General features: G+C 55.1%; 2 protein-coding genes across 4 annotated transcripts in view; one reads left to right on the forward strand and one right to left on the reverse strand.

Annotated features, from left to right (window-relative positions):
* Window positions 1-1,094: 1,094 nt before the first annotated feature.
* klhl34 (kelch-like family member 34) lies at window positions 1,095-4,260 on the forward strand. 3 transcript variants are annotated; one of them, XR_015106489.1, is made up of 2 exons: window positions 1,095-3,749; window positions 3,830-4,260. XR_015106489.1 is itself a non-coding variant. In XM_086150802.1 (1 exon), exon 1 carries the CDS (start codon window positions 1,292-1,294, stop codon window positions 3,083-3,085), a length of 1,794 nt encoding a protein of 597 aa, XP_086006928.1. In that variant the 5' UTR covers window positions 1,095-1,291; the 3' UTR covers window positions 3,086-4,260. The 3 variants fall into 3 exon arrangements, 1 of the variants encoding a protein (XP_086006928.1); XR_015106490.1 differs by having other exon boundaries at window positions 1,095-3,146; XM_086150802.1 differs by having other exon boundaries at window positions 1,095-4,260.
* A 1,113-nt stretch (window positions 4,261-5,373) lies between these two features.
* The window catches only part of cnksr2a (connector enhancer of kinase suppressor of Ras 2a), a 38,755-nt gene continuing 29,781 nt past the window's right edge, over window positions 5,374-14,347 (reverse strand). Inside the window, exons 15-24 of the mRNA XM_086150801.1 lie at window positions 13,462-13,637; window positions 13,144-13,217; window positions 12,952-13,023; window positions 11,826-11,893; window positions 11,513-11,610; window positions 11,085-11,300; window positions 9,817-9,958; window positions 9,258-9,482; window positions 8,732-8,919; window positions 5,374-6,704 (exon numbers count right to left, since the gene is read on the reverse strand). Coding sequence (XP_086006927.1) covers window positions 6,507-6,704; window positions 8,732-8,919; window positions 9,258-9,482; window positions 9,817-9,958; window positions 11,085-11,300; window positions 11,513-11,610; window positions 11,826-11,893; window positions 12,952-13,023; window positions 13,144-13,217; window positions 13,462-13,637 — 1,457 coding nt within the window. The 3' untranslated portion in view covers window positions 5,374-6,506. The remainder of the gene's footprint in view (window positions 6,705-8,731; window positions 8,920-9,257; window positions 9,483-9,816; window positions 9,959-11,084; window positions 11,301-11,512; window positions 11,611-11,825; window positions 11,894-12,951; window positions 13,024-13,143; window positions 13,218-13,461; window positions 13,638-14,347) is intronic.

Raw genomic sequence — 14,347 nt, forward strand, 5'->3', positions numbered from 1 at the left:
AGGAGATGGCCAAACATTAACTTCTGCTGTTTTAAAGGCACGCAGGAGAACCGGACATTGTGTTGGGAGAAAGACAAGCACGCCACGGTCGCAGGACTGCACGAGGACTCTTTATGGATCCATGGAACATGCACACACACACACACACACACACACACACACACACAACAATGCACATCTCTGTAAACATGAGTCAGCATCTATTCTAAGGCAAGCATCATAATTCATTACAAAGTGTTTGCTGCGAGAACTTGTAAATGTGCAATAAAACAAGCTTGTTTGCATACTGATGCGTGCGTGTGTGTGTGTTTCTTTGCATGTGTGTGTGTTGGAATTTGACACACTTGCAAATCACAGGGCTCACAGTAGCTCAACATTAATCAGATAACTGTAAACACGCCGGACAAGTTGGAGCCTTTCACTCTAAATGAATTCCCCTTGTTATTATGTTTCCCTCCCTCCCTCACCCACCCACTCACCCACCCACTCACCCACCCACCCACTCCGTCCTTCACCCACTCGCTCCTTCCCTCGTTCACACTGTGAGGACACAGTAAGGTTAAATTCCAGCCCAAAGGTCACAGCTAAGCTGATCCGAATATAAAAAGCTGCGCGCTTCTGGCGACGCTTGTAAAGCGTCCAGATCTACCTGGGTTTGTGGTGATCCATCCGCCGGCGGGCGTCTGTGTTTATCATTTCTGTCGCCATGGCGATGGAGGGCGCAGATAGGTGCCGCGGCAGCGATGCCCTGGAATCTTGGTCGCCGTCTGGCAGCTGTATTTACCAATGAGTTCATCCGCCGGAATAAAGATACTAAACCCTGGCTGCAGCCCCGTCTGTATGTGTTTGCGCGTGTGTGTCTGTGCGTTGTGTGTGTGGGTGTGTGTGTGTTTCCACATGTTTCAAGCGAGTAGGAGCGTATGCCGGATGCCTGCATTCGGGCGATACTCCCCTCTGGACAAGGAGAAAAGGGCAGCGGACAAACAGATCTTTGGAGCGATGTCACCCCGAGGCAGACGGGGCGGGGGGTCCGGAGGGCCGGGGGGGGGGCGGGCCGAGAGGATCGGGGGTCTCTGCGCCGGGAGGGAGGATATTAGACTTGCTGTGGCGGTGTCAGATCCCTGCCACTGAAGACAGACAAGTCAACTGAGGAGAAGCAGCTCCTCCTCGGAAGCCCTTTCACCGCACCGTGTTCCTCCGCAACTCCTGTCTTCGTCTTTGCGTCCTCGCCGCCCGGTAAGTCCAGGATCAGCCCACCGGTCGGCCTCGGGGTCGCTCCACCGCATTTTGGATGGAGAGCTACTCCGTGCTCTACAGTTCCTCTCACAGGACGACGCTGCTCTCGGGCTTCCAGCAGCTCCGCACCAAAGGGAAGATGTGCGACGTCGTCCTGGAAGCCGGCGGCGTGTCCTTCCCGTGCCACCGCGCCCTCCTGGCCAGCTCCAGCGAGTACTTCAGGGCCTTGTTCGGAGACGCCACGGCGGAGAGGTTTGCGGAGCGCGTGGGGCTGCCGGCGCTCACGTCCGAGGGCCTGGACGCCATTCTGGACTTCCTCTACTCGGGCTGGCTCAGCGTATCGGCCGCCGCTCTCCCTGTGGTTCTGGAGGCCGCCAGGTACCTGCAGGTGGACACGGCGGTGTCCATATGCGAGCGATTCATCACCGATGGGCTCCGTGCCGACAACTGCTGCTTCTACGCCAACCTGGCGGCGTATCACGCGCTCCCGGCTTCGCTGGAAGCTGCCAATTGCGCCATCGCTTTGGAGATGGGCGGACTTCTGCGTGACCGCAGGGACCACCTCCTGGGCTTGAACATGGAGTCGCTGATGACGTTGCTGGACGCGGAGGAAATTCCCGGCGTCAAAGAGGCAGAGCTCTTAAAGCTGGCTCTGGATTGGCTGGATGAGAACGGCCCCCTCCCGCTGCTGCGCTCCAACCTTCTTCTGAGCCGCCTGCGCTTTGGGCTGATCGCCCCCGCCGACCTGGGCGCCCTAAGCCACGCCCATCCGGCCATGGCCACGCCTCTCATCCGGAGCCAGCTGACCCGGGCGCTGGAGTACCACGGCGCGGGCCCCGCTCAGCCCGTCAGACAGAGCAAGCAGTCGGCCCTCAGGGCACCGGCGGATCGCGTTCTGCTCGTGGGCGGAGGATCCCGCCCCGATCGGCCGGAGACGGAGATGCTGATGTTCGAACCCGGAAGCAGAAAGTTCTCGTCGGTGGGTTCCCGCGTGCCTTTGCGGCTGAGAGGTCACTGCGTTTGCTCGGTGGGGGGCTTCGTCTTCGTCATCGGCGGCGAGGCCGCCAAAGAGGTCCCGGGGGACGGGGAGTCTTTTGCTATGGAAACTTCCAACCAGGTGTGGAGGTACGATCCCCGTTTCCAGCGCTGGGAGAAGATGGAGGCGATGCTGGAGAGGCGCACGCAGTTCAGCTGCTGCGTGGTGGAGGACGTCATCTACGCCATCGGGGGGAAACACCCCCTGCCGGGCGGCGCCACACACACCGTCGAGTTCTACGACATGGCGACGGGAGCGTGGAGGCGGGGGACGCCGCTGCCCCGCCCCCTCCACGGACATGCCGCCGCCGCGCTTGACGGCGCCATCTATGTGTCCGGCGGTCTCCCCGGCGGTAACGGCATCACTCGCAGCGGTAACCAGGACGACGACGCGGGCGGAGAACGGCGAGGCGGCACAGAGCTCCTCCACTGGGGCCCAAAGGCCAGGGTTTGGGAGAAGAGGGCCCCCATGGCCATCGGCAGGTTCGGCCATCGCCTGGTGACCATCGGGGGCTTCATCTACGCCCTGCTGGGGATGTTCGAACCGTTCTGCGACATTGAACGCTATGACGCACAGGCGGACCACTGGACGCGCCTCAGGCCTCTCCTGATTGGTTCCTTCGGCTACGGGATGGCGTCCGTCCCCTTGGGGAGCCTGCTGGTCTTCGGCGGGAGGAGGTGGACCGAGGGACAGGAGGTGGTGGTGAAAAGTGTGCTGGAGTACGACGCGAGGAGAGACGAATGGAGGGAGATCTGCCAGCTCCCCAGACCGTTGACCGGGCTGGAGGCGGCGGCGCTGCCGCTGCCAGACTGAGGCCGAAAGTCAGCCAGTCATCAGACACACCGCACAGCTGGGGAGCAGCCTGGGGACGGAGGTGAGCGGCAGAGCGGAGCTTCTGCATCCTTTAGCCTGCAGGCGGGGCCCACAAGGGGCGGAGCCTGTCACAGCTGCCACTGGGCGAGAGGCGGGGCCAACCCCGGACCAATCAGAGGACACATATAGAGACACACAGCCATTCACACGTCTGGACAATGTGAATGAGTGAACCACTCAGTGACTGCGGGAGAAACCTGGAGAACCCTGAGGAACCCCACGCAGACATGGGGAGAACATGGAGACTCCACACAGAAAGGCCTCCTGTGGGAATCCAACCAGGGATCTCCTGCTGTGAGGAACATCCTAATATCACATAGATCCATGTCATCTGAGACCTCCAGAGGATTTGGGGCAACAAGGTTTAAGGGTAACAGAAGGCTGTGGGCTGAAGTGTCCAAATGATGGACCAGAGTCAGGAGAGCTTCTCAGAGACGAGACACCCTGAACGTACGAGTACTTTTACCAAAAAGCATCGCCATCTTCAAGGCAGTAACTTTATGTCAGTATCCTGAGATGAGTCGGTCCGTCAGGGGAGGTGGACCTCGAGCACCGGTCCCTCCGCCGCCGTCGTAAACACCGCGTCTCACTGCGGGACCTTCTAGTACGCATCTAAAGGAAAACTGCTTTTGTTGGTGCTGTCAATAAAGGAAATAATTCTCTGGGTCACTGCCATTCCTTTAGAACCCGATAAGAACCTGACACGGATGCGAAGATCTGCTTCTGATATCAGTTTCCTGCCATCCATCTCTCGCTAAGTGGCCGTCATTCCTGAGTGTAAACAGACGTGATGGATCCGCCGCGAAGCACATGATTGACAGCTCCAGCCGGAGAACCTCTCCGCTCTGGAGAACACTCGGAGCCGAGATGTGCCTTTGAGAAGATGAGTTTCCAGAGACGGGATGACAGGATCCAGGAGGGAAGTGGTGTTTGTAGAATGTCTTCTGCCCCCCCTCAACCCCCTCCCCCTCCCCACCGCCGCCGCCGCCGCCGCCGCCGCCGCCGCCGCCGGCAGCAGCTGCTCCCGGCACTCATCACCTCCTCCTACGTTCTACCACCGCGTCCAAAACAGAACAAACACAGGCACGGCAACGTCCTCACCCAAAGTCACCAAACTTTATTGATCGGCCTACGTCGTCCACGACAACACACACATGATGAGCGACTGTCGGTGTGTGTGTGTGTGTGTGTGTGTGTGTGTTATTCGAGGAACATGGAAACAATCTTCAGCGGCTTAATCAGAGCTGATAAAACCTCAACATGTACGTTTTATTCTATAAAGAGATTTAGTGCGTCTGCATGGGGAGGACACAGATGGGAGAACCAGCGAAGGCATGCCACAACAACCAACCACAGCAGCAGCATGGTGTGTGTGTGTGTGTGTGTGTGTGTGTGCGTGTGCGTGTGTGTGTGTGGTCTCCGAGCAGCGAATCATGTGCACAGATAACATAGATATTTGCAAAGAGCCGTTATTTGCCTTGTGTGTCCAGAGGAGCTGGTGTTCTGGACGCTGCATGCAGGAAACCTTCACCCTGGCAGACGCTGGAAACTCACAGCGCCGTGGATTTATTGGGACAATCGACGTGAAGAAAGAGAACGGCAGTCTTTTTGCAACCGGAGGAAAAGATCTGGTCGGAGCAGAGGATGAGGATGAGCTCTGAGCAAAGAAGCCGTCATCCAATCGCCAAAGGGCTTCAATCCAAAAGGAAGATTTGTTGTTTTTCTTAGATTTTAGAGTTTGGAGACGTTATATTATTTGCCCTGTCGAAGCTCCGCTGTTCATTTGGAGAGACGTGGTTTAATAACTGTCACTGAGAATAAAATAAAATAATTCATAAAATAAAAAATGAATAAATATGCAGATTGATCTGTATGTATAGATAGCGAGATGAATAAATAAATAGAAAATCATAACTAAAAAATAAAGAAAAAATCTATAAAAGAAGGTAAGAATAATTAGCTCCATGAATAAAAATAAGTAAATAATGAATGAATTACTGAAAGCATTCAAATGGCCTAAATATCTTTCCGAAATCCATATCTAGGACTCCGGTTCCTCGGAGCAGAACGCGGACGTTTCCACCGTACAGATTGTTTCGGCAGCATGACCCTGTTAGACAGCCAGATGTCTGGCTCATGAGAAGAAGTATCGGAAAAATGTGGGCGTATGATGAGTTCAGAGTTCTGAAGTGTCTGCTGAGAGGGAACCCGGAGGAGATCTCACCCCCTCAGGATGCTCTGGGATGGCGCCTCGCTTTGGATCCATCATGTGGATCATCACACTCTCATTCCAACCCCGGGGGGGATCCAGAAAAATCCCATCTTCCCTGCGTGACCCGAATCCGAAGGGACCGACGAGACGCTTCAAACCCTGCGATTGGGCGATCGGACTGAAACTTCCCTGTCTGAGAACTCAGATCAGCTGACGGATGTTTTCCAAAGACCTGATTGTCCCAAAAAAGAGTTCTATGAGTGAACAGGACATCCTCTACGCAATTGTGACCAATCGGCTTCGGACGCCAAACTCGGCGATTGATACGAGCAATTTGCTTTGCGTCCTGTGGCCGTAGGTCAATGGTCTCCCCTTCTAGAACCCTCTCACCAGCCAGCACATTCACCCATTCACACTCGCCGCCCGTCTGCCGACCGGGAATCCAATCGCCGACCTTCCAACTGGGGCGACACGGAGAACCCGTGACTGCTCGGTAACACTATGAAGAGGCTAACTGGGTTATTCGGAGAGTGTGAAGGCGCGAGGGACGGTTCTGTCGGGGTCTTCTGCCGCTAAAGATGGACAGCACGGAGGTGAACCTTCTCAGGGTGAATGTTTCCTTCAGCAGCCTCTGGTTTCATGAGGCTCTGGAGTGCGAACATGAGGTCCTGCCCATCGTCCCGCCGCATCCGCACGGGGCAACGGTCTCCGGGACCGAATGGAAACCCAGATTTGGAGAAAGAAAAAAGATCCGAGCTTGATGTAGAACATGACCGCAAACAGCCAAAGTCACGTCTGACGCGGAAAAAGGAGACGGCGTGGGGTTCGGCGGGAATGCGGCAGGAGAAGCGGGGAGGGGCGACGCTCAAGGAGACCGCGTCCAAACCCCGTCCTCTCCAACGGAGACGCCATGGACGATGCCAGGAGATGTTCTTCGGCTGATAGGTAAGCGACGGGGGAGCGGGTCGGTTTGTAGAGCTGCTCCACGCCGGGCCGGAGACAAAACCCGAAGAAGGCCGCCACGTTTACGCCCAGCTGCCGAGAGGCTCTGCGGAGGCGGCTCCCCTCCAAAGACGCCGTCGGAGGCAAACGTCCCCGTCCCGCGGCGGAAGCCCTCGCCCGGCGTCCCTGTCCTGAGCGGGCGGCCGATCAGACGTGAGTCTCAATGTAAGAGTGTGTGTGGGACAGGGAGGGGGTGAGGGGAGGGCCCGGCTCCGGCTCGGGGATCTCCATCGGCTCCTGAGAGAAGAGCTCCTCGTAGGCCTTCTTCCACTCCTGGAACTCTGCCGACGACAGCTGGGGATTGGCCAGCAGCCTGTCAATCAGCGCAAGCTCCCCCTCCCTGTCCTATGAGGATGCAAGAACATAGGAGGGCGGCGTCACTGTGGTTCCTCCATGAACGGCGGCGCTTCGAGGCGCACATACATGAAGCGGAAGACACACACACACACACACACACAAACACACACACAGGTGGATGCACAGAGCTGCCAGGCCTGGTAAAGGTTGTTTCTAAACCAACGGCCGGGCACGTTGGTACTCTTAGATGTAAAGTATTGATTATCAGTCAGGTAATATCGGGTCCTTATCCATTTGCTTTCCACCTCTCCGTCCTTCTCTGTCCTACTTTCTTGTTTAACCCCGGCCGGTCGAGGCAGAAGACCCCAATTGAGCTGCGCTTTGTCTGGTGTTCCTGCCCGGTTTCCTCGCCGCTGCCTCCAAATGTTCGCTCCTGGTGGACGGTTGAGTCCCTGTAGATCTTCTCTGGGCGGGAAGGGACCTCAGACACCTTGGCTGGGGTTTGATCGGATGTTATCAGGTCGGAAAAAGGAGAGCCTTCGTATCTCTTGAATCGACGTTTTGATGTCACAGCTTCGCTTCACACGAAATGACCCCTCATTGATACATTGGTCATTGATCAACTTAGCACGCTTAGCACCGATGCAGGAGTCTACGCTCGATCTCCTCTCCCCTTTTAAACATGTGATGATTTCTTCATCTAATCAGAGGGTACGGCTCTCATGGCATCCTCTTCACCACGTCGAAACTCCGGTGTTTAGCGGCAAACCGACGTTTGGATACAGACGCCTGTTCGAGCACCTTGTATCGATCGCGCTTAGAAGCGGCGCCGGGGAGGAGGGGCCTCCGGGGGATCTGTCTGGGTGTCTCCAGGTAATCCCCGACGTGGAGAGCAGCGGCAGATGAGGCTTGGCCTGTTTCCGGCGTCCGCCAGCTGTGGCGACAGCGACAAGCAAAATGAACCTCCTCTGTGGGCGGAAAGTACCAGTTTGTGTTTTCATTACCAGCTCACATGCCGGAGAGGGAGAGAGAGGAGATCCCTGGTGCAGAGCTTTGCTGTTTCCACAGCAACCAGCGGGGTCGGTCGGCGCCTCCGCGCAGACAGAAGACCTGACGGCGCGGAGATGATAAGACGCCCGGTGCAATCATCGGACGACGGACGCAGTGGAGAAACGGGGCCCCATCCGTAAGATGCCAGACAGAAACAGACACAGAAGCACCTCCAGCCCGAACGCGGCGGCAGACAAAGACGACCAGAAACCACTGATGACTTGCAGAAGCCACGAAGCTCCTTCCCGGGAGACGAAGCTCCTCCCCAGGCCACGGAGACGCCGAGAAGGAGCGGTGGCGGCGGCGGCGGCGCCGTTTGCGGGTCTCAACAGCTACGGCCCGGAGCCACCAATCAAACCGGTGGCACAGACTTAAACCAACCAGACACAAACTGACTGGACAGGACAACACGCGTGTGCACGTGAGGAGAAGCATCACACCCAAACACACAGGTAACATTGGCGGATTCACAGAAGCTACTGGAGGTGTGAGAAGATGCCGTTTCTGGTATCTGGCCTGGCGAGTCTTTATGCTCTTTTAGAGTACGGTAACATCAAAATGCTAATAAAACCTCAAGTGATTAAGCAAAGAGTGATTTAACTGAGTTCACCTGCTTTTAATTATTTTTATTATCACACGACTGATTTATGGATGGAGGGAAGGAGGACAGGAAGTTGGAGGATGGAGATGGAGGCAGGTGGTAGTTTTGGCCCCTTATGGGAGCAGGAACAGATGAAGAACGTGATGATGTTAACTTCTGGTGGGGAAACAATCCAAATAATGGCACCATGAAATCAGTCACAGGGGAAGCCTCGTACTAGTGCAGTAACCATGGCAACCAACCGTGAATTAGTCAAAGAACTGAAGAAGCTGGATCTCCATCATGGATGGAGTCTCCATCTGGATTCTGGTGGAATACATCTAAACACTTCCACGTTTGCTCAGCAGGTTAAAGCGATGGTGACGAGCCACTGTGGGAGCCTGTGAGTGTGTGTGTGTGTGTGTGTGTGTCTGCATCCACAGACCTTCAGCGTGGAGCTGAGAATGCGCAGGCGATGCAGCCGCTCGTTGAGCTGGGGGTCGGCGGCCCGTCGGACGAAGGACTGCCTGAACTCCGAGTGTCCTTTGGCGTCGGCGGCGCGTCCGAGCGGGCTGACGCCGCCCTGCTCGCAGGCCCGGAACAGGTCGCCCAGGGACGCCCCCTCGCTGCCGCCTGCGGGGGAAGAGGGACATCAGGGAATTTTGAAATTCCTCCGTCTGCGTTCTATCCTCGTGGGTTTAATTCCCGTCCGCGCGGATTCTCCGGCTCCTGCGGGCCGTGACCGAGATCGCCGTCACGCTCCTCAAGCTTCGCTGTCAAGCTAATCCCCGATGCCAGATATCAGCTAATTGGATTGATTAGCCCTGTTTACCGTGCCATTAGCGTCATTAGCTCAGCATGCGTTCCCGCGCAGCACCGAAGACGATTCAAACGGTAACCGGAGCGTCTTTTAGTCCGTCCATCTTTCGGGCGGCGCGTTCCCTGTAGGTGTCGGGGCGTCCTTCACTCACAGCTGTGCGCCTGCTGCTCGTCCTTTAGCGGGGGCGTCAGGAGCGTATGGAGGTTGCTGTCTCGTGGCAACGTGAAACTGCGGGGTTTCCCTCCCTGGGTTGCCATAGGGACGAGCCTCTGCATCACCACGGGCAGCGGTACGCTCCTCTGAGCCGGCAGGGTGTAGACGGCCCCGGCCGCCATGGCGCCGCTGGGGGGGCCGGGCTCGGCGAACACGGCGTCCTCTGGAAGGGGAAGAGGAAGAGAGAGAATATGAACGGATGAACCCTCAGCGAGCCTCGACCCGGACCTCACGGTGGTCGACCCGAACCCTTCCAGATGTAAGCTGGATACCCCGAGCATCTACTGGGGTCCGGGTTCCTTGCGGGACACCGAGTACTGTGCTCATATGATGAGGGGAATCGAACACCAAACCCACGAAAGCCAGAAAGAGTCAAAAAAACCAGGCAGACACCGGGACTCTGCTGGATCTTCAAAAGCTCTCGGACTCTTTCAGCATCAGATATGACCAGGTGTGGACAGGTGTGGTTGGAACGCGTGCTCGGGGGCTCTGGTTACCTAGAGGTCCCGTCTGGAGGTAGTGCAGTCCAGCCTCGGTCAGCGGCGTCTCAATCAGGTCCTGCCAAGAACGTCTCTGGGACGAGGAGGAGCGTCCGGGAGACCCCGTCTCGCTGCTGCCCCCCGCAGGACTGGAACGGTACTGCACAATTAAACACAGTAAATAAATGCATGGATGAATAAATGTATGAATAAATGTATGAATAAAAAAAAAAGCATAAATAGAGGCATTGATCAGTAGATAAATAAGTAGATAATAAAAGCATAAATAAATGCATGTGTAATTAATTAATTCATGACTTAATCAATGCACAAATAAATGAATAATAAAAATAGAGAAAGAAATAAGGTCAACAGCCAAACCTCCTTAACAATGTGTGGAAAATTTGGAAAATATTCCACTGTATCGTTAGATGTTTTGGTTTTGGCACAGCGTATGGAAGCAGTAGCTGCAGCTCCCACTGGAGTAAGAGAAGGAGGAGGAGGAGGAGGAGCCTGACAGGGGACGGGCATGGCACTATTTTGCAGATAAAAATACACTGGTTTGGAGTCAAAGGTGGAACCCAGCAGAAAGCAGTGCGTGTCCGCGCACACAGTCGGAAAAAAAAACTAGATTCCTGATCACGACATCGGATTTCGAGATGTGAAACACCCGATCTGCGATCACCTGAGGGGGTACTGTTGAGATACCGCCCGGGTTTTGAACTCGCAACTGTCTCCATGGTTACAAAGCTGCTTGCATCGGGCCACATTCACCCACACAAACTGATGGCGCAAAGATGCTAACCAGATCCTCAGGAGCAAACATACAGGAGGAGCCTGGAGACTGGACCAACCTATAGCCGAATACTCAACCAGCCAATCAGAGGGCTCCTTGAAGAACCTCAAGCAATGACTGTATATTATAACCTCAAGGAGGCGTAGGGTCGGATGTCTTCTCTGAAGGTTTTATCTCCAATTTTTTGCTTCCTGGAAGTAAAACACGCCATCATCTGAGAAGGCAGGAGGGGAAAGTGACCCTTTCTACTCCTCCGTGGTCTCCATCTATCTGAGAAGGTAGATGTTGTCCTGAAGGTGCTGTTGGACCAAAAGCTGTGAGACCCATTTCTGAGGGACTCAGAATGGGACTCTCTCTATCTCCTCGCGCGATGCTATCTGCTCATTATTTGAACCTACTTGAGGAGATGATCGATCAGACACTAATCATCGGCTATCAATGGGCCTGGTGTGTCCTCCAGACTTCTAAACATCTCAGACGACCTTCTCACCTCCACAGGATCACATCGGTGTTGCACGTCGCTGCTGCTGCTGCCCCCCGGCCTCCTCCCGCTGTGACTGCTGCTTCCCAGAGGTCCGGGGTGGTACTGCGGCTCCGCGGCCGCCGCGGGGGGCTCGCCGCAGAGGAAGTCCTCCTGAGAAGATCGTGAGCGCGAAGTTTCCGTGGAGGACAGTCGGGTGGTCCGGCCCTCCAGGTAGGCACCCATCTTGCAGGGAGAAGGTCATTTTGCAATGAGGTGGAAGGGGAGGGGGGGTCTAATATCTTAGAAGAACCAGTTCCAGGTCCAATATTAGCATCAGTTACAACAAATGTAGCTCTGCTGCTTCCCCTGGAGTTAAACCAGCAACACACTTCAATGACACACACAAGCACACACACTAAAAGCTGAACAGTTGAGATGCTGTGTGTGTGACTCACGGATGGAGGCCGTGGATAGGTGTCATATGGAGGTGGTGGACTGTCCTGTTTGGGGCTGGAGTTGGCTTCATCCTCATGTTCACTCTCGCTCCAGTAATCTACAGGAAACACGCACACACACACACACACACACACACACACACACACACACACACACACACACACACACACACACACACACACACACACACACACACACACACACACATACACTGTGTGAAAGCTCCTCGCTCTTGAGAAGCAATATCCCGATGATGTCACCGGGCGCAGAGAATGGCCTCTTTCAGAAGCCATCTGCTGGATGAATGCTCACCCTGCTCCTGGCGCATCCTCTCCCGCTCGGCGTAGCCCACGGCGGCCATGTTCAGGCGGCTCAGCCACCTGACGGGGCGCAAAGAGAAGGACCTTCAGACCCGGCTGGAAAACCACAGTCCACCAAAATGTTCCGGGGGTCTTCAAAGATGTCAGATGTCTAGACAGAACATTCACAGGGCCACGTTGTCTCTTGCTCTGGCTCCCGCCTGGCAGCTCCAACCTCAGCATCCTCCTACCAGGATCTTCTCCATCGCCCCTCCGACCATGTCCAAAGCATCTCAGTGTGATTTTATCTCCAGAACATCTAACATGTGCTGTCCCTTTGATGGACTCCTTCCTGATCATCTGGCTGATTATTTTCTCCGGCCATTCCATCCTGCTTTGCACACATTACGGCACCTCTTCTCCAGCCTCTCCACTGCTGTGGACTGTTGACCCTTAAAACCTAAACTCCTCCAACTTCTTCATCTCCAACTTTAACCACTCTAGATGTTCCTCCACCTGCTCCCTGCCAGGCTACAGATCGCAGTGTCATCTGCAAACATCATGGTCCATGGAGGCTCCTGTGTGACCCCCATCTGTCAACCTGTCCATCTCCACGGTCATTCTATTTTCACCCTTGTTGTTGTCCTCGTCCCTTCAATTATCTCTTCTATTTATATTTATATTCATATTTATTGTTGTGCTGCTGTGACAAATGAATTTCCCCCACGGGGATCAATAAAGTATTAAGTTATCTTATCTTAAACAAGAAGGGACCTAGAGCTGCTCCCTGATGCACTCCCAGCTCCGCCTGGACCTCCTCCGTCGCCCCTCCAGCTCACCTCACCCCTGGCCACCAGTGACATGATGGTGGTCCTCACACAAATACACATGAGATTGTTGGTCCTCCACCTCACATCGGAACTTTTTATTTCTAAACTTCCATTTCCAGCAGAGTGAAGAGCCTTTTCCGGAGTCAAAGCTGCAACCGGCGTGGAACTCCAGCAAAGCTAAGTGTTGGCTCAGATGGCTTCCAGAGTGCCTTCGGCTGGGGAATAGCAAACAGGAAGCCGCAGGGCGGCAGGGCGGCAGCTCGGCGGCTTTGACCTCCAACTGCACCTTCATCCGTGTTTGGAATTCACCTGTTCATGTCGTCCACTCCATCTGCGGCAAAGTAGAAGCTCTTGACCTTGGGGTGGCAGGCTTTGAAAGCACTGGAGAGACAAGGGGGAGGGAAGGAGGGGGTAGTTTTGTTTTGCAGGCGCACAACTTCACACGGGCAAAAGTGCACATTAATAGGCTGCACGGCGGAGCCGCTTTTCTCCGGCACTCACTACTTCTTGCGACATTCACTGGCTCGATCGATTTTGAATTCCGGAAGACTCACGAACCCCTCCGCCTTCTCGTCCTGCGGAGTCAGAGATGGATGATGAGCCGAGGCCAAGGGCGGCAAATAAAAAACAACGGACGCGCAATAAACCCCTTGGACATGGATGGCGTCATCTCCTAAAGAGCCAGGTGATAATTATTATCTCCGGGGCAAAAGGTTGTGTCGCTACTGCTGCTCCCGAGCCTCAGCAGATCCTGTCTCTGCTGTCCGGCTGAAAGACGCACCCATCATTGATTAATTGCGATCAGTACCGATGACTCACTTCCTCGTTGATGTACCAGTACAGGCAGTTGTCCTTCAGCACGAACCAGTACTTCTTCCATTTATGAGAGAAGTAGCCCTTTGCGTCTCTCTTCCTCCACAGCCAGCCTTCGCAGTCTCCTCGGCCAAGCGCCTTGCAGGAGACACGCCTCCGACTCAGGGAGGCCAAAGTTCTGCCTGGAACGCAAAGAAACGACAACGGGTCGAAGGGAAGGGAAGAAAGCGCCAAAGAAGTCGGCCTTTCTGACGGCGGCAGGCGGCGCTGGGGAAGCCGACGTTGGTTTTGAGCGAACGCCGCAGCGCTGCGGCAAAGGGAGGGAAAACACCGGGAACATCTTTCACAGTCGGTTTCCAATTAGTGCCCAGCGGGGACACGGACTCCCCGCTCAGGTCCAGCGAAGAGCTCGCTGTACTTCATCAAACATCCCGGGACGGCGCAGAGAGGCACCGCCGGTGCCCCCCTTTATTGCAGAGGCAAGTGCAGATTACCATCTCAGAGCCCAGCCATTTCCCTTTACTCAGAAACGAGAAGCTCCATCAGCGTCTCACCGGCTTTGCCGTGACTTTCGCTTCATTTTGTAAATCGAGTGATAAGAGTGGAGACGAAGAGGGAGGAGGAACCCGGAGAACCCGGAGGAACCCGACGCAAACACGGGCAGAGACTTCAAACTGCGTCCAGAAAAATTCCGTCATAGTAAATCGGCATCGCATTGGACTGGGAACTTTTTCTCTTCTAATTTGTAAACAATTGGCCAGACTTGCTGGAAGGGGGCAGATGGAGCTAAAGCTTGCAGAGTCTCCCCGCGGCAGATGGTGAAACATGTCGATGGCTGGTGGGAAAACAAGAAGCTTTCCGAGATGTTCGCTCGCCTCGGCGCCGCCAATGC

Source organism: Fistularia commersonii, chromosome 8, assembly GCF_037954325.1.
Source record: "Fistularia commersonii isolate RoL2024-O1a breed Wild chromosome 8, RoL_Fcom_v1.0, whole genome shotgun sequence".
NCBI classification, from domain to species: domain Eukaryota; kingdom Metazoa; phylum Chordata; class Actinopteri; order Syngnathiformes; family Fistulariidae; genus Fistularia; species Fistularia commersonii.

Bases quoted from the DNA above. Each gene is read 5' to 3' on its own strand.
- klhl34 (XM_086150802.1), top strand. From the start codon at position 1,292: ATGGAGAGCTACTCCGTGCTCTACAGTTCCTCTCACAGGACGACGCTG.